Source organism: Camelina sativa, chromosome 10, assembly GCF_030686135.1.
Source record: "Camelina sativa cultivar CO46 ecotype springtype chromosome 10, ASM3068613v1".
NCBI classification, from domain to species: Eukaryota; Viridiplantae; Streptophyta; class Magnoliopsida; order Brassicales; family Brassicaceae; genus Camelina; species Camelina sativa.
In genome coordinates this window covers 12,207,932-12,225,079 of record NC_141889.1, presented here as the reverse complement: position 1 = coordinate 12,225,079, position 17,148 = coordinate 12,207,932, and the positions used below count along the sequence as shown (strand labels likewise).

The following is a 17,148-nucleotide window of genomic DNA, read 5'->3' as shown; positions in this document are numbered from 1 at the left end:
TGTTTTAAGCTATACGGATACGGAAGCGACATTATCACTTAATTCTTCTTCAATATAGTGAGTAAATTTCACTTGAAAACATGTACGTGCTGTATTAACATCGAATTGTTAATCCTATTAACTGTGCTGTGTAAACTTTTCTTGCAACAAACTGTGTTTAGGCATGTGTTCTTCATAAGATATACAAAAAGAATCTGAAAATACATGTTTTCATGATAATTACTATGGAAAACTTTAGAAAATAGTAAAAGTGTAGTTTATACCTACTATACATAAACAATAAAAAGATTTACAAACTATTTTTCAAAATACTATAGTTGAAAGGATGTTGTAAATTATCTTCTTTTGTTTAGTAACTAAACTTTTAAATTACAAAAAATTAGTTATTTAATAAGGTAAAAAAAAGTTTACTACCAAATTTAATTTACAATGCATAAAATCATAAATGATGTTCATTGAAAAGATACCTCGACAACTATGAGTGATCCAAAAAAATCCTTACATATATATGTCACTTTTCCTTATTTTTGGACGTATCGAGAATAGTTTGATGATCTCAATTATGCCTGAAATTTTACCATTTCTAGTTCTCATTTCTCATCTTCTTCATGTCTATGGCAAAGACTCTCTCACTCATCTCACATTTATTGTATATATATATATATATATATATATATATATATATTTATATAGCTCGTACTTGTTGAAACATTTTCATATATGTCTTGAAATATAAAAAATAAAAGTGTAAGAATGGATTATAGTAATTTTTTTTGAAAAAAAAAACTAAGAAGCATAGACAATTACAAAGTTAATATAGTGAAATTCGAATATACTTCTTATATAAAATTAAAAAATAGTTTCTACAAACAAAAAGATTAAAAATAAAAAAAAAAAAGATCGAAAAGAAATCTAAGCATAGATAGAAACAAAAACTGTGTGTGTTTGTGTAGTAAACTAGTAATAAACTTGACAAGAGTTTTGGAAGAAGAGGTTTCCTTGGTCATATAGCAATTTCGAAAAGGGGGATTCAAAAGTAAACAAGATAAAGTACATGGTCTCTATCTGGAGAAGTGCAAAACATCAAGGACACATCTCCCCTCTGCACCCACGTACATACACAGACATGTATGTATTGTAAACTATATAATATAATAATACTACTGTATAAAACAGTTTCATATTTTTCAGATTTAAATTAAAAAAAAAAATTAGCAGAACTTACTTAAAAAAAAAAAAAAAAAAAAAACAGTAACAGAGAAATCGAGCTTCAATTCAAGCTTCAGAGACACAAAGAAGAGCCTTCTCCTTCCTCTTCTTCTTCAACTCTCACATCTCATCATCAACCCCATAACTAAACCTTTCCACTTAATTTTGTTTTTAATTTCATTTTACCGCAAAAATTCTCATTTTTTTTTATTATAATCAAAATCTCATCATCTTGGTATCAAGATTTTGTTTTTTTTTTTTTTTTTCTTTTTGTTTGTTGGGTTTGATTTGTTGTTGTTATCTCCAATTCTTCTTCTTCGAATTAAACCACTATCAATTCCTTTTTTTTGTTATATCTCTCTCTCTCTCTATCTAATAAGGCATATATTCTCTCTCTCTCTCTCTCTGTTTCAATCTCTTGATCTTTGTTCTCTCTGGACTAGAGAGAAGATAGAGAGAATGATAAATTCGGGTCACGGAAGAGGACCCGATTCGGGTTCCAATTCTGACCCGTTTCCGGCGGGTCTTCGAGTTCTTGTCGTTGATGATGATCCAACTTGTCTCATGATCTTAGAGAGGATGCTCATGACTTGTCTCTACAGAGGTAAATAAATGCAAACAAGGAAATAAATCTCTTTTTTATTATTCAAAGTTTCCAAATTTGATGAAATTTTTATTTCTGTTTGTGGTTAATTATGGTTTCTTCTTTTGGTTGACTATGTGCAAATATAGAAGAGATCACAAGAGCTTTTGGGGAATTTGACTAGAAATTTCATTGACTGTTGAATATGATTCACTGTTAGATTCATATATAAATAGCTTAGTCCTCTCTGTTCTGTTCTCATATCATCATTTGTGATCTGTTTTTTTAGATTCTGATCTTATTTTCAAGAAGAGTGTGATTCAGATTCTTTAAATTTTTGTTATCTGTATTAAAAAAAAAAAAATCTAAGAGATCCTTCTGATTTAGTATGAGATTCTGGTATTTTTGTTTTGATTGTGTTCTTTCATATTTTTTTTTTTTTTTTTTTGATGCTTTAGTTTGACTAAGTGTTTTTACTCTGATTCTGTCAGTAACTAAATGCAACAGAGCTGAGCTCGCATTGTCACTGCTCCGGAAGAACAAGAATGGTTTTGATATTGTCATCAGTGATGTTCATATGCCTGACATGGATGGTTTCAAGCTCCTTGAGCACGTTGGTTTAGAGATGGATTTACCTGTTATCAGTACGTTTGTTTTGTTTGATCCTGTCTCCTCCTTTTTTATCATTTGCTCTGACTGTTCCCTTTGAGATCTAAAATCTTTGGTTATTATTAGTGATGTCTGCGGATGATTCAAAGAGCGTTGTGTTGAAAGGAGTGACTCACGGTGCGGTCGATTACCTAATTAAGCCAGTACGTATTGAGGCTTTGAAGAATATATGGCAACATGTGGTGCGGAAAAAGCGGAACGAGTGGAATGTTTCTGAACATTCAGGAGGAAGTATTGAAGATACTGGCGGCGACAGAGACAGGCAGCAGCCGAGGGAGGATGCTGACAACAATTCTTCTTCCGTTAATGAAGGGAACTGGAGGAGCTCTAGCTCGAGAAAGCGGAAGGAAGAGGAAGTAGATGATCAAGGGGATGACAAAGAGGACACTTCGAGTTTGAAGAAACCACGCGTGGTTTGGTCCGTTGAATTGCATCAGCAGTTTGTCGCTGCCGTGAATCAGCTTGGCGTTGACAGTAAGTGAAAGACTTGTTTGCTTATGTCTTTGTGTGTGTTAATGTTAGTTTTCTTGTCTAATCTTTTACCATCCTCGGCATCTAATGCAGAAGCGGTTCCTAAGAAGATCTTAGAGATGATGAATGTACCTGGCTTGACGCGAGAAAACGTAGCCAGTCACCTCCAGGTAGAGATGTGTGACTGAATATAGTATTACATTTTTCCGTTGTTGATGTGTTCTAACACTGGTGAGACATTGTGGATTTGCAGAAGTACCGGATATATCTAAGACGGCTTGGAGGAGTATCGCAGCACCAAGGAAATATGAACCATTCGTTTATGACTGGCCAAGATCCGAGTTTTGGTCCTCTTTCTTCGTTGAATGGATTCGATCTTCAAGCTCTAGCTGTTGTAGGGCAGCTTCCTGCTCAGAGCCTCGCACAGCTTCAAGCAGCTGGCCTTGGGCGGTCTTCACTCATTAAACCCGGGATGTCGAGTTCTCCCCTTGTAGATCAGAGAAGCATCTTTAACTTTGAAAATCCTAAAGTAAGATTTGGAGATGGACATGGACAGACCATAAACAATGGTAATAAGCAGATGAGTTTGCTTCACGGTGTCCCAACAGGTATGGAACCAAAACAATTTGCAGGTAGTCACATGCGCGTACAGCAACAAATCACTGGTGTTCGTCCAGGACAGAATGTTCAGAGCAGTGGAATGGTGTTGTCTGTAGCCGACCATCTACCCCGAGGAGGGCCATCAATGCTATCATCCCTCGGGCAACAACAACCGATGTTTTCAACCAGCGTTTCAAGGAGAAGCGATCTCACTGGTGCGGTTAGAAACAGTATCCCTGAGACTAACAACAGAGTGGTACCAGCTACCCACTCGGTCTTCAACAACTTCCCCGCAGATCTACCTCAAAACAACTTCCCATTGGCAAGTGCCCCGGGGATATCAATTCCAGTGTCAGCTTCTTACCAAGAAGAGGTCAACAGCTCTGATGCGAAAGGCGGTTCATCAGCTGCTACTGCAGGGTTTGGTAACCCGTGCTACGACATGTTTAACAATTTTTCGCAGCAGCAACAACAGCACCACAACAACAAACTGAATGACTGGGATCTACGGAATATTGGATTGGCCTTTTCCCATCAGGACACAGCATCAGCCTCTGCAGCTTTCTCTACTTCGGAAGCGTACTCTTCGTCTTCCTCACTGAGAAAAAGGCGGGAAACGGACGCAACAGTGGTGACCGCGCATGGACAGAATCAGCAACCACCAAGCCGGAGTCTAAATCATCTGAACCATGTTTTTATGGATGGTGGTTCGGTCAGAGTTAAGTCAGAGAGAGTGGCGGAGACAGTGACCTGTCCTCCCGCAACCACATTGTTTAACGAGCAATATCATCAAGAAGATCTCATGAGCGCACTTCTCAAACAGGTTTGATTCCTACTCGAAAATTCAAAACTACACAGTACTAGTAACAGACATGAACATCATCAGTGTCACTTCTGTTCATTTCCCTTGGCATAAATGCAGGAAGGCATTCCATCGGTTGATAACGAGTTCGATTTTGACGGATATTCCATCGATAATATTCCAGTCTGACCTCAGAAACTCAGACTAGACTGCAAGATTCTTTGTTACAAAAGCTCTACCGAATGAAGATAATCGAAGGGGGAAAATTGAACGGATCATGTGTTGTATCTTTAGATGTTATCATGTGTTGTATCTTTAGATGAAATCATGTGTTGTATCTTTAGATGATAATCTGCAGGAAATTCAAAAGCCAGATTATAGAAGACAATAATTGTCATCTTTTTTAATGTTAGGAGTAATGTCAATTTCGTTTGAGTTATTTTGTTTCGATCAACGAACAAATCCACAAAACTGAGTCAGTCTTGGCTAGCTTTGCTATTTACCCTGTTTTGGCCAATGTTGCTATTAATTCAGTCTTGATCAGATTTGCTACATGCATTTCAACAAACTGGATGGTTCTGTCATTTGTAAGGTTTTATGAGTACCATTTTGGAAGATTAGGAATTAGTAAATGGCCGAGAAAGTGTAACATATAGTATACATACTGATTAGTAATTACTGGAAAACTCTAATTTGAAAACAATACAAGAATGGTAACATATCTTCATAGCACCTATATAAAGATTCTTCCAACACTCATCACAGGTTGAAAAAAAGAATCGATTGACTCTCCATCCAGAAACTACGGAACTGACCGGTTTTCGAGTTAACCGGGGATGAATCACGAAAATGTATCGCCAACCCCACGGGAGGTTTCAGTGTGTTTACGCCCGCAGAAGCAAGAGCGCCAAAACAGGTAATACCAAGAGTAAAGCAGAGATGTGTATCCGGTGTTGACTGCTTCTCATTGGGAGTATGGTTGGGAGAGAGCACTCCTCGCCGTTGAAGAACACTTTGCGTGGGAAGCCATCCCCGCCAGGGACATTGATCCCAGGAGTCAGTTTCTTGGTGAAGGAAAGAACAGACTGTTGTTTCCCGGGAATCCGAGGGTTCTTCAACGGATTCTCCCCGTCTCTTTCTCCGACGAGATAGTTTAATCCAGGAAGACCCTCCATGAAAATAGTGTTGTTCTCCCCGTTGATACCAAGTGTAGTTGCATTGAATGAGTAGGCTTTCTCGAAACCAGGGGCAGCGTTTTTCATCTGAATTGCAGTAAACCAATCTACAAAGTCTGTTTCACCCCAGTTGAAGACTGTGACCCGAGCTGTCCATCCCCCTCTATAATCTGTAGCCAAATGCCAATTAATGCTAACTCCACAGTTATCCCCACAAGGCATTGGGTTTGGCACAGGCCGATGTTTTAGATAAGCCCAAGCGAGAGTGAGTTCAGTTCTGTTCTCAAATGGAACCAGAAGAGCTTGCTGGGGTAGAAGAAGAGACGGGGCTGTTGCGCTGCAAGTTCGAGCCGCTTTGTTGTTGGAACATCCGCAAGCACAAGTCTTGCATGGAACGATCGAGTCGTTGAAGTATGCGGAGAATGACACGCAGCATCTAGGACTCGCATCTTTTGGTTGAGTGATGTTGCAGACCACCTGCCAGCTCGCAAAAGCAGTCTTGTTTGAGGGCAACCCACTGGGATCAGCGAACTGGCTCGGGCTAACCCGAACAGGAGGGCCACATTTGTAATCCGGGTTCAGAGTACCGTTGATTCTCCAGTTCTGAGGCGGTGATAGAGCAGAGATGTTGAGATCCGGAGGCATTTTGTACACCTGCATCTGGAAAGCTGAGCTCGACTTGCTAGGATCCATTGACAGTGGTAGAATCGTCCCATTTCTGCAGCAAAATGGGATAAGACCGAACGTCGAATCATTGTATTTCGTAGGAGGGAGATCTATGATGGTTGGCCGTCTTGCACAGCTTAACACGTTAGAAAAATCAAGATCTTGATAGTACTTCGCTTGTGGACCATCAACACAATGTGATGAATCAACAATACTCGGGTAAGCTCCTTTCATGGTGTAGATAAACTCATCCCTCATCCAGTCAAAACTCAGTTTCCAGTTATCTAACCGACCAAGCGGGCTATGGTTCTCCATCGTGACTTGTGCCATATAATTCGATGAATATGATCTGACCACATCGTACATGATAGTAAGGTCTCCATCTTGTCGGGGAAGGTACTTATTATCAATGATGTCTGTGTTATCATAGTTTGGGTCCGGCGTGCAACATACTTGCAGAACATTTTTACCTGGTCAAAACAGAGAGAACACACACAAAATTCAAGCACACCACAACGAAAGCAACAGTCAAAAAGAAAAATACCATGATTATCTACATAAGCAAACACATACATAGCCAAAATTACTTAAGCTTTTACACGGCACAACACAAGATAGATTCCTAGAAACTTATCTACTAGACTTTCCTTTTCTTACCAACAGAATCATATTTAGAAATGTGATGAAAGTGGATCGAATCATAATAAACTAGTTATTATGTTACTTCTACAGAAGATCTTAAGGCAAGTACCTCATAATCCTGACCAATCACAAAGAACCAAATGTGCTGCTAAGAATTCAATTATTAGACTCCTCCATTTGACTAATTCAAAACGTTAGGTGTAAAAAGAGAAGCTACCACGTAACAAACATAAGACTCTCTATCCACGAGTGAGCACATGGGACTTAAAACAATATGATTGCTTCTGGAGTTTGACTATCTCTACTAATATATAAAAATTCAATTATAGGGATCTACACTAGATACTTCATACTTTAACATAGCAAAACCAATATCAGTAAAACAAAACTCCTAAATATAGCAAAATTCAAAGATTTAAAAGAGACTATAAAATCTCAGACATTGGGGAAAAAAATCACCTTTTTGAGTAGGTTTAGGACACTTCCATCCATCAGTAGCGAGAGAGATGTTCTTAGGAAGCGGAACATTCGGCGGGGCAACTCCGAACTGAGTACCAACGAGCTCAACACGAGCTTGCATCTGAGTGACATCACCCGCAGTCTGAATAGCCGATTTCAAATCCGACGAAGGGTAACCAGCGAACACGGTGCCGTTTTCGACGCTCAGTGGTAAGCTCGAGCCGTCGGAGAGCACAGCGTTCGAAGCTGACACGAGGATCTCTCGGTGCGCGAATTTGACGAAGACACGCCAAGATTTGAGCTCGTCGCGGCCGTGGTTGAGCACGGTTATCACAGATTCGAACCGGTAGGGTTGGTTCGTGGTGTCGTTGGGAGGGATCTTGGATCCTTTAGTGTGAGTGTAGGAAACGAATACGCCGTTGCATAGATCCGAATCTGAGGGTGGTGATGGTGGCGGATTAGTAGTGGTGGCGTTGGATTGAGATGATGTTAGAGGGATTGATACGATGAGAAGTGAGAGGAGAAGGAGAAGGAAGTGAGGAGTGAAGTTGGGAGTTGAATCCATTGGAAATGGAAACCCTAAATCTATGACTATGAGGGAACCCAAAGAGAAGAGAAGACAAGGTTTTGAATTTGAATTTGAATTTGAGATGAGAGGAGGACTAGGAAGAGAAAAATGGAAGCTTTTTGATTTTTTTTTGAAAGAGATGATGAATAAAAATGATAAAAAAGCGACCGCGTTGTTGTTAGTGCAAGGCTGTAGTAATGAAACAAAAATGTATGTCTGTATTATTGGAAATTCAAATTCTTCTCATGAGCCTTCTTTGTTGGCTTTTTTTTTTTTGGATAGTTGGCAAATCTAAGAAACTTTTTAGAGACCAAAATTCTTATTTTTTAAAAATAATATTTGGATATCATTTTTCTAAAATACATAACAAACCCAATTTTATATGTTTTGTAAATGTTCTTTTGTTTAGCATAATTTTTTTTAAAAAAACCTGTAAAAAAACCGTAAATGAATTCAATTTTTTTTTTTTCTTAGAGATTTTTGATATATTTATTTTATAGATATCATAAAAGTGAAAGACTCGATTGATTATAATATTTATGCCAAGTGGATAGTTGTGTTTTCAAATTAAAGTGTTGGGACTATGCATGGTTTAGGATCTCTCATGTAGTGTAAATAACCTTTCACCTGAAATTTTTTTACATGACAACATGGTGTTCAATGCATAACATCACAACATGGTGTTCAATGCATAATATGTTGCATATCCCCGTAAAAGGGGTAATCCTTCCTGAAGGCAATTTATTTGGTAATCTCTTGAAACGACCGATTGAACAAAACTTGTTGACCGATTGTATTTGTTGGGCAAATTGAGTTTTGGTCGTCAACAAAACTTGTTGTTAGTTGGCTAAAATAATGCAGGCAAAAGGAGTCATCACATTTTGCGTAAAAGTAACTTTAAAACAAATACGAAGGCCCAATATAAACGAAACAGCCCAATATAAACGAAATAGCCCAAAACCGAAATAATACGTAAACTTCTGGCTACATCACTTTTGAGTTAGTAACCAAGTTACCAACTAACAACAATACATCCGTTAAGGGTTTGCTCTCGTCTTAAGCTTAACTCTTTTTTTCGGACAAACAACTAAGAAGACCAGAGAGGCAAAGAGACAAATCATATGCACCGTCAGAAAGGTAAAAAGTCACAGATATCATATGCACCGTCAGAAAGGTAAAAAGGTAATGACGATGGACCTTATCTGCTGGTAACCGCTACTCCTACAACTTGGTAGTCAATTCTCACCTTTTCCTATAATAAACTCAACTCTGCCGCTACAAAGTCATAATAATGCTGTCTTTTTTACTATATTTAGAACCGAAATTATTATATTACAACGATGTAAAACGAAAAAAAAAATGTAGAGAACTACTAACTTAAAAGTAGAGTAACGAGGATGAGATCGATCATGTTGATGATATATATTTATTTGAGGATAAGATCAATTGTAGTTATACGTCCAAATCGACAAAAACTCCTCTATTTGTGTTTCTTCTTGTTCTACAGAGTTTCAGATAAGAGAAAACACACCATACTTTTTTCAATATGCAAATCCTACTTTGCAATTTTTAGTTTATATATATACTAGTTTTGGAATTTATATATCTATTTTTATCCATAAATTAAATCTTTTAGACACGAAATCCGTTTTATCCTTTTCTCTCGAATTGCGAGAGAGCTATTACGTAACCACCCTTCCTTCTTCCTATCAAACTAGAATTTTAATATTTATAACGATTTTAAGGTGGAAAAAAATCTGTAAATTAATTTCGTGTTTAATTTTAAGATTTTATGAACAAAATTACAAAAAAAAAAAAAAAAAAAAAAAGGAGATTTATTAAGAGACTCTCTTCTTCTTCTTCTTCTTGTTATTCCTTGAACAATTCGGATCGCATCAGTCCAGTAATCGGATCGTGTCCTCTCAGAGATTTACCCTGAAGAAGAAGAAGAAGAAGAATGAGGATTGATGAGAACGAAGGTGTCTCTGCTTCAAGCAAGCACTTAGTCTTCGCTTACTACGTCACTGGACATGGCTTCGGCCACGCTACTCGCGTCGTCGAGGTTCACTTCTTCTCCCTTCGCCCCTCTCTCTCTGCATCGGTCCTTCATCTCTTGTTTATGCGTTCGATCGTTCGTTTGTGGGTTAATTTTGGTGGCATTTCGTTTTTCAGGTTGCCCGTCACCTGATCGCGGCGGGGCACGATGTTCATGTCGTCACCGGAGCGCCTGATTTCGTCTTCACATCCGAAATCCAGTCACCGAGGCTCAAAATTCGCAAGGTGGCCATGATTTTTGATTCCTTTTGTCTTTTTTTTTTTTTTTTTTAATACTCAATTGGTTAACTCGGATCAAAGATATAATGAATTGTTGTTTTTAGGTTCTTTTGGATTGTGGTGCTGTGCAAGCTGATGCATTGACCGTTGATCGTCTTGCCTCGTTAGAAAAGGTCTTTTACTTTTTAGAATTTTTCATATGATTCATGTCCATGTTGGTCTTCCCTTTTGAATGTATTTTATTAACATTTTGGATGATGGTGTGTGTGTTTAATTAGTATGTCGAAACAGCTGTTGTTCCTCGAGCTGAAATATTGAAAACAGAAGTGGAGTGGCTTCATTCCATCAAAGCTGATTTTGTGGTATTTTTTTTTTAATTGGTTCATAGAAGAATCTCTGCACTTTTATCAAAAATGCCTACATCAAGACTCTTGCTTTCTACTCTTATCATTTTCATACCAAGAGATAAAAACTTTTGTTAACCAACAGGTGTCTGATGTTGTCCCTGTCGCATGCCGTGCAGCGGCTGATGCTGGGATACGATCTGTCTGCGTTACCAATTTCAGGTGAAATTTTTGTGCTCTAGTTCTTGTTACTTTCACCTTACTTATCTTTAGAGGAAGAAATTTATAGTAACAAAAAAAATGTTCAATTTTATTAAAACTTTGTGTTTCTTTATGTTACTTTAAGCTGGGATTTTATCTATGCTGAGTACGTGATGGCTGCTGGATATCACCATCGTTCCATCGTGTGGCAGGTAGAATTCTCTCTACTAAGTTGTACATCGATTATTAGCGTGTAGGAGATGATAAATACTCAATCTTTGTTTATTGGGACGTAACTTGTAGTTATTACTGAATATACTAATTTGTGGTTAATACTTTTCTTCCCTGCCATAGATAGCTGAAGATTATTCTCATTGCGAGTTCCTAATTCGCCTCCCAGGGTATTGTCCAAGTATGCAACATTTCTAATTTCAATTGTTTTAGTTTCATTTTCTTTTCATTTCTTTCTAGTGTATTCTGCTCATCTGCCTTAACTTTATTTCCTTGTTATCTCGTAGTGCCTGCGTTTCGTGATGTCATCGATGTACCGTTAGTTGTGAGGAGACTTCACAAAACTCGCAAGGAGGTCTGTCAGCAACATTTCATTGACCTTGTATTTCAGTGGCACAAATACTCCAAATAACATCTAATGTCCCTTTTGATCAGGTGAGGAAAGAACTAGGCATTGCTGAAGATGTGAATGTTGTCATACTCAATTTTGGAGGACAGGTATGGCTGTCTGCTCTGCTCTTCCATTTGATAATTTCATGATTTTTTAAAAATATTTCTCCAAACTAATGCACTGATTTGATGTTTAATATGTATTTACATTGTTGCTCGTCTATCATGCATAATATATCTTTGAGACAGCTCATTGGTCATGTCTGCGTCCCTGTGACCAAGTTCTCATTTGCAGCTATGTTGTCTTTTTCTCATGTGCAGCCCTCTGGGTGGAACTTGAAGGAAACATCACTACCGACTGGCTGGCTGTGTCTGGTATCTCTTAACTTTTACCCTGCGTCTGTTTTATGTATAGTTACGCTCAAGTTGAGGATCTTATGCTGCCGATTAAACTTGCCAATATGTTTGTTCAGGTTTGTGGCGCATCCGAGACCCTGGAGCTTCCACCAAATTTTGTAAAGCTTGCTAAGGATGCTTATACGCCTGATATTATAGCTGCATCTGACTGTATGCTTGGTTAGTATGTTACCTGCTTAAGAAATTGTCAATGAGATTAGATGGCTAGTGGCGTTTCTATAATAGCTTTGTCCATGGTTTCAGGGAAAATTGGTTATGGCACTGTCAGTGAAGCCTTATCGTACAAGGTGCCGTTTGTCTTTGTACGCAGAGATTACTTCAATGAAGAACCTTTTCTGAGAAATATGCTCGAGGTTCAACCAAATTCGTATTTGATTTTTGATTTTCTTGTCCTTAACAGTTTATAAATGTGGATCGTGTGTTCAGATTCTCTTGTCAAATTTTTCTTCTGCAGTTTTATCAATGTGGTGTTGAGATGATCAGGAGAGACCTATTAATGGGCCAATGGAAGCCATATCTTGAACGTGCAGTTAGCTTGAAACCTTGCTACGAAGGTGGCATCAATGGTGGTGAGGTAGATACTCTATCTTGTTTTCATTTATCTCTTAAATTTTAAGATTTTGAAAATGTATCAATCCCTTGCCTGAAAATCCATACTCCTGTGTACTAACTTCTCTTTTTGCATACTGGTGCAATGATAGATTGCAGCTCACATCCTACAAGAAACAGCCATTGGAAGACATTGTGCATCCAATAAGGTAAATCTCATATTGTTTAACATGAACAATCGAGATTTTATAAGATTTCCGAAATACTGTGCCATCAAAAGTACTTTGTGTTTGTGATCATTCCATATCTTATCAGAAATCTTCTTTCAAAAAATTATGTTGGAGTTTTCTGTATGTTACAGTTAAGTGGTGCAAGAAGATTACGTGATGCCATAATCCTGGGGTATCAGCTACAGAGGGTCCCTGGAAGGGACATTGCTATTCCAGAGTGGTATTCAAGGGCTGAAAATGAACTAGGTCAATCTGCTGGATCATCACCTACTGTTCAAGCGAACGAGAACAACTCATTGGTGGAGTCGTAAGTATTTTGGTTTTGTCACTCTAGCTATTTTCTAATTTTGTGTTTCTTCCTTATCTCTTAACTTCTCTTGCAGGTGTACCGATGATTTTGATATCCTTCAAGGTGATGTTCAAGGTCTTTCAGATACATGGACATTTCTGAAGAGTTTAGCCATGCTAGATGATTTTCATGATTCTGCAAAGAGTATGGAGAAGAAAACCATGCGTGAACGAAAAGCTGCTGGTGGGCTCTTCAACTGGGAGGTAATCTATTTTTCCTGTAGCTCCAATGAGTATTCTACTAACAGGAGATAGAAGAATACTAATGACTTGGGTTCATGCCTAATACCTTGCAAAAATAAACTTACAACGCCTCCAAAAGGATGGTTTTATTGTAAGTGTTTTTGGAAGTCACAGTTAGATGGTGGGATCATTTCTTTTAATTGGTGCAAGCATCTTTTTTAAGGAACATTTTTGTTATCAGGCTAAGTTAGTCTCTTATAACTCTGATTTGAGTTGTTATATGTTGATAAACCTTTGTGCTTTTGCAGGAAGAAATCTTTGTTGCCAGAGCACCTGGAAGATTAGATGTGATGGGTGGAATTGCTGACTATTCAGGAAGCCTGGTCTTGCAGGTCAAAATTCTGTACTCTTGGTTTTGCGGGTCACTTGTGTCTGATTCTCTTTTTCGTTTGTTATCTACTGCCAAGGAATAAATTTGCGGTAGTTCAACTTATTGAGCGTTTATCTAAGTCTACACACAAAACATCATTCTGTCGTATATAGTAATTGTAAACTCCCATGTGTTCCTCCTTGCCAGAGTATACTCTATTTTGATTGACCACAACATTTACCTTATCTATATTCTTACAACTTCAGATGCCAATAAGGGAAGCTTGCCATGTAGCTGTTCAAAGAAACCATCCTGGAAAACATAGACTGTGGAAACATGCGCAAGCCCGACAGCAAGCTAAGGGACAAGTACCAACACCAGTTCTGCAAATTGTAAGTATGAGTATGTGAATGAAGTCCCTGTATGCACATTATGAATCGGGTTGTCCTAGCTTAAGATTTTTCCTTGTGGTCCTGCTGAAATTGCCTTGAATCTTTGTGTGTTTAGGTCTCATATGGATCAGAGATCAGTAATCGTGCCCCTACTTTTGACATGGATTTGTCTGACTTTATGGATGGAGATGAACCAATTTCTTATGAAAAAGCAAGGAAGTTCTTTGCTCAGGATCCAGCACAAAAGTGAGTCTTTCTTCTTTTGTTTGAACTACTTTAATGTTTCTTTATTAACAAGGTAATAAAATCTTCCAGGTGGGCAGCATATGTTGCTGGGACAATCTTGGTATTGATGACAGAACTTGGTGTGCGTTTTGAGGATAGCCTCAGCTTCCTGGTGCGGATTTTTCCATTCTTTTGTTAAAATTTATCATCCCTTGCTGCAGATTCCCTCCTGATACAGTTTTGTTTCTTTGTGATTTTTAGTTTTGTTGGTAAAATTTGTTTGCCCTATTCTTTGTTCTGATGTACATACTTAAGTTTAACATGTTCTAGGAGTGACATTATCAAAACAGAAAAGGAATAAATGCAATTGAAGATGCATGTCAAGAGTTTACTGATTATTTGTTTTCTTAGGTTTCTTCTGCTGTGCCTGAAGGTAAAGGTGTCTCTTCATCTGCTGCTGTGGAGGTGGCAAGCATGTCCGCAATAGCTGCTGCCCATGGTAATTCACTTTTATGTGTTGTGTCATAAATGAGAATTTTATGATCAAGACCATGGGTGAAAAACATGGAAATTTTGATTCTACGTATCTTACTTTTGTCTATTTTAACAATTGTTTGATATAAATATGCAGGACTGAGTATCGATCCGCGAGATCTTGCTATACTCTGCCAAAAGGTTTCATGTTCAGCATTGTACTGGCTCCTTTCCTGACGTTGTGCAATGTTTTGGTTTCTAATTCTCTTATGTTGCCTGCTAGGTGGAGAATCACATTGTTGGAGCTCCATGTGGTGTTATGGATCAGATGACTTCATCCTGTGGGGAAGCCAACAAACTGTTGGCCATGATCTGCCAAGTAGGTCTTAGTAACGCCTAAGCTAGAAGTAAAAAAGATCATGATTCTTTTTTGTAGCACATATGATATCTCCTTTTCTTTCTGGAGATAATATAAGGTCTGATCTACTCCTTTTTTAAAAACAATCATGTAGCCTGCAGAAGTAGTTGGGCTTGTTGAGATTCCCAACCATGTCAGATTTTGGGGAATTGATTCCGGAATTCGGCACAGGTAACTTCTAGATAAACATCTTACTATGTGTCCTTTTACTCAATAGATTTTGGATTCCCTTAAGCTTTCATATCTCATCACTCAACGCATCTCATTAATATTGAATAATTGGCTTCATCTTGCAGCGTTGGAGGTGCAGACTATGGGTCAGTCAGAGTTGGTGCCTACATGGGGAGAAAGATGATAAAGTCAATGGCATCTTCTATTCTGTCACAATCAGTGTCAAGTGCTAATGGAGGCAACTCGGATGAACTAGAGGATGAAGGGATTGACTTACTTGAGATGGAAGCTTCTTTAGACTACTTGTGCAACTTATCGCCTCACAGGTGAGAATAGAAGTGGTTGAAACCGTCCATGTTCTTAGTAAAAGCATTTTGTAATTCACACACCAGCATAATATCAGGCTAATCCTCGTCGCTCTGGTTACTGTTACAGATATGAAGCCCGTTATGCAGATAAGGTTCCAGATACCATGCTGGGTCAGACATTCATTGAGGAATACATGGATCATGATGATCCAGTCACAGTGATTGATGGAAAACGGTCTTACAGTGTTAAAGCTCCTGCCAGACACCCTATATACGAAAACTTCCGGGTCAAGGTCCGTTTCTTTTGATTTGTAACAGCCTACATAAAAAATCTTCTCATCTTGTGTTTTTGAATCCTTTTCTGGTTGGTTAATATCTATGCTTTAGCCTATATAATAATCCATACGAATGTGAAATGCTTCTTGTTGTAGACTTTTAAAGCTCTATTGACTTCTGCAACATCAGAGGAGCAACTTACTGCTCTTGGGGGACTTCTTTATCAGGTATTATTACTTCAAACTACCAAATTTTGTCTATTCTAAATGTGAGAAGAAATTCAGACAAGGACTTGTTGAGTTTCTTGATTTAACATGCATGTTGATGCTCTTTTACCATACTTTTGGTTGGTTCAGTGTCACTATAGCTACAGCGCGTGCGGACTAGGATCGGATGGAACTAACCGGCTGGTGCAGTTGGTACAAGGGATGCAGCATAACAAGTCTAAATCCGAGGATGGAACTTTGTATGGAGCCAAAATCACGGGCGGCGGCTCAGGTGGAACAGTCTGCGTCATAGGCCGTAACTCATTGCGCAGCAGCCAACAGATTCTCGAGGTATGTATACTATATATATACTGATATACACCACCTCTAGGTTCCACCAAGTTGTTAGTAAGGAACTTACAGTTTGTATATATATAAAAGGCCTAATAATGGTGTTGGTGGTGAATGTTAGATTCAGCAGAGATACAAAGCTGCGACAGGGTATTTGCCACTGATATTCGAAGGTTCGTCACCAGGAGCTGGCAAGTTTGGTTACCTCCGAATCCGACGTCGTATCTCTCTCTGATTCCATTCAACGTCTCCTTAATTTGATAAAATTTGATAAACTTATTTATTTATTCCTTATATTGCTACGTTTCATTAAATCTCACAAATAAGTAGGTCGTCGTTGTTCTCCACTTTCAAAATAATAATAAAATCTTCGTTTGTTTAGATAAATGATAGTATGATTCTACCCTATATATAATACACAAACGTAATTTTGAACAAATACTATCTTATGCAAAAGAAAACAATTACTCTTCACTTTCACTTCTGTTAATCTGAAATATGTTTAATGTGTTTGCATACATACAGTAGTTCTCTATTTACTTCAAGATTTGTGTGTGTGTGTGTGTGAAACTGAGTAAGCAGTAAATACGCTTAAAGCAAGTGGAAGAGTGGGGCTTAGGGGAAGGTTCGGGGTAGTGTTGTAGTAGTATCACACACACACAGTACCCGAGAAGCTTATTTAGTATTGCTCATTTCATGTGCCTTTAATTGCTTTACATACCCCCTTTTTTTTTCCTTTGCCTTTATAATTTATTATAAAAAGTTCGTAAATTCCTATTTCAAATGATGCGACTTGCGAGACTGCAAGTAGTGTGCCTCATTGATAATTTATTAGTCCGTTTACAAGGTTCAAATCTGACGAATCATTAACTCACAAATGAAGTCAGAAGGAGTAAAAATGAATCGTAGTCTCGTTTCTTTACAAGAAACATATATAAAAAGGATT

The 17,148-nt window shown here is 38.1% G+C and overlaps 3 protein-coding genes across 3 annotated transcripts; 2 read left to right on the top strand and 1 right to left on the bottom strand.

Moving 5' to 3' along the window:
* Positions 1-1,063: 1,063 nt before the first annotated feature.
* Positions 1,064-4,773, top strand: LOC104718774 (two-component response regulator ARR2). The gene is made up of 6 exons (XM_010436584.2): positions 1,064-1,813; positions 2,284-2,436; positions 2,528-2,935; positions 3,026-3,102; positions 3,186-4,355; positions 4,455-4,773. Exons 1-6 carry the CDS (start codon positions 1,669-1,671, stop codon positions 4,521-4,523), a joined length of 2,022 nt encoding a protein of 673 aa, XP_010434886.1. The 5' UTR covers positions 1,064-1,668; the 3' UTR covers positions 4,524-4,773.
* A 168-nt stretch (positions 4,774-4,941) lies between these two features.
* LOC104718773 (COBRA-like protein 7) lies at positions 4,942-8,111 on the bottom strand. Its single transcript, XM_010436583.3, has 2 exons — positions 7,277-8,111; positions 4,942-6,645 (listed from the first exon to the last, which is right to left on the bottom strand). Exons 1-2 carry the CDS (start codon positions 7,839-7,841, stop codon positions 5,219-5,221), a joined length of 1,992 nt encoding a protein of 663 aa, XP_010434885.2. The 5' UTR covers positions 7,842-8,111; the 3' UTR covers positions 4,942-5,218.
* Positions 8,112-9,137: 1,026 nt separating this feature from the next.
* Positions 9,138-16,589, top strand: LOC104718772 (L-arabinokinase). The gene is made up of 29 exons (XM_010436582.3): positions 9,138-9,906; positions 10,017-10,124; positions 10,223-10,291; positions 10,397-10,480; positions 10,608-10,684; positions 10,809-10,875; positions 11,018-11,075; positions 11,182-11,249; positions 11,330-11,392; positions 11,606-11,659; positions 11,758-11,860; positions 11,945-12,054; positions 12,156-12,275; positions 12,403-12,459; positions 12,612-12,787; positions 12,864-13,032; positions 13,320-13,403; positions 13,648-13,773; positions 13,889-14,019; positions 14,089-14,170; positions 14,410-14,497; positions 14,630-14,673; positions 14,756-14,851; positions 14,985-15,061; positions 15,187-15,387; positions 15,497-15,662; positions 15,801-15,872; positions 16,002-16,202; positions 16,324-16,589. The coding sequence occupies exons 1-29, from the start codon at positions 9,802-9,804 to the stop codon at positions 16,435-16,437; spliced, it is 2,970 nt and encodes a 989-aa protein (XP_010434884.2). The 5' UTR covers positions 9,138-9,801; the 3' UTR covers positions 16,438-16,589.
* Positions 16,590-17,148: the final 559 nt, after the last annotated feature.

Coding starts and splice junctions, on each gene's coding strand:
- LOC104718773 (XM_010436583.3), bottom strand. CDS start 7,841: ATGGATTCAACTCCCAACTTCACTCCTCACTTCCTTCTCCTTCTCCTC. Junction 6,646..7,276: donor TCCTAAACCTACTCAAAAAG/GTGATTTTTTTC, acceptor TGTTTTGACCAG/GTAAAAATGTTCTGCAAGTA.
- LOC104718772 (XM_010436582.3), top strand. CDS start 9,802: ATGAGGATTGATGAGAACGAAGGTGTCTCTGCTTCAAGCAAGCACTTA. Junction 9,907..10,016: donor ACGCTACTCGCGTCGTCGAG/GTTCACTTCTTC, acceptor TTCGTTTTTCAG/GTTGCCCGTCACCTGATCGC. Junction 10,685..10,808: donor GTCTGCGTTACCAATTTCAG/GTGAAATTTTTG, acceptor TGTTACTTTAAG/CTGGGATTTTATCTATGCTG.
- LOC104718774 (XM_010436584.2), top strand. CDS start 1,669: ATGATAAATTCGGGTCACGGAAGAGGACCCGATTCGGGTTCCAATTCT. Junction 1,814..2,283: donor CATGACTTGTCTCTACAGAG/GTAAATAAATGC, acceptor TGATTCTGTCAG/TAACTAAATGCAACAGAGCT. Junction 3,103..3,185: donor ACGTAGCCAGTCACCTCCAG/GTAGAGATGTGT, acceptor GTGGATTTGCAG/AAGTACCGGATATATCTAAG.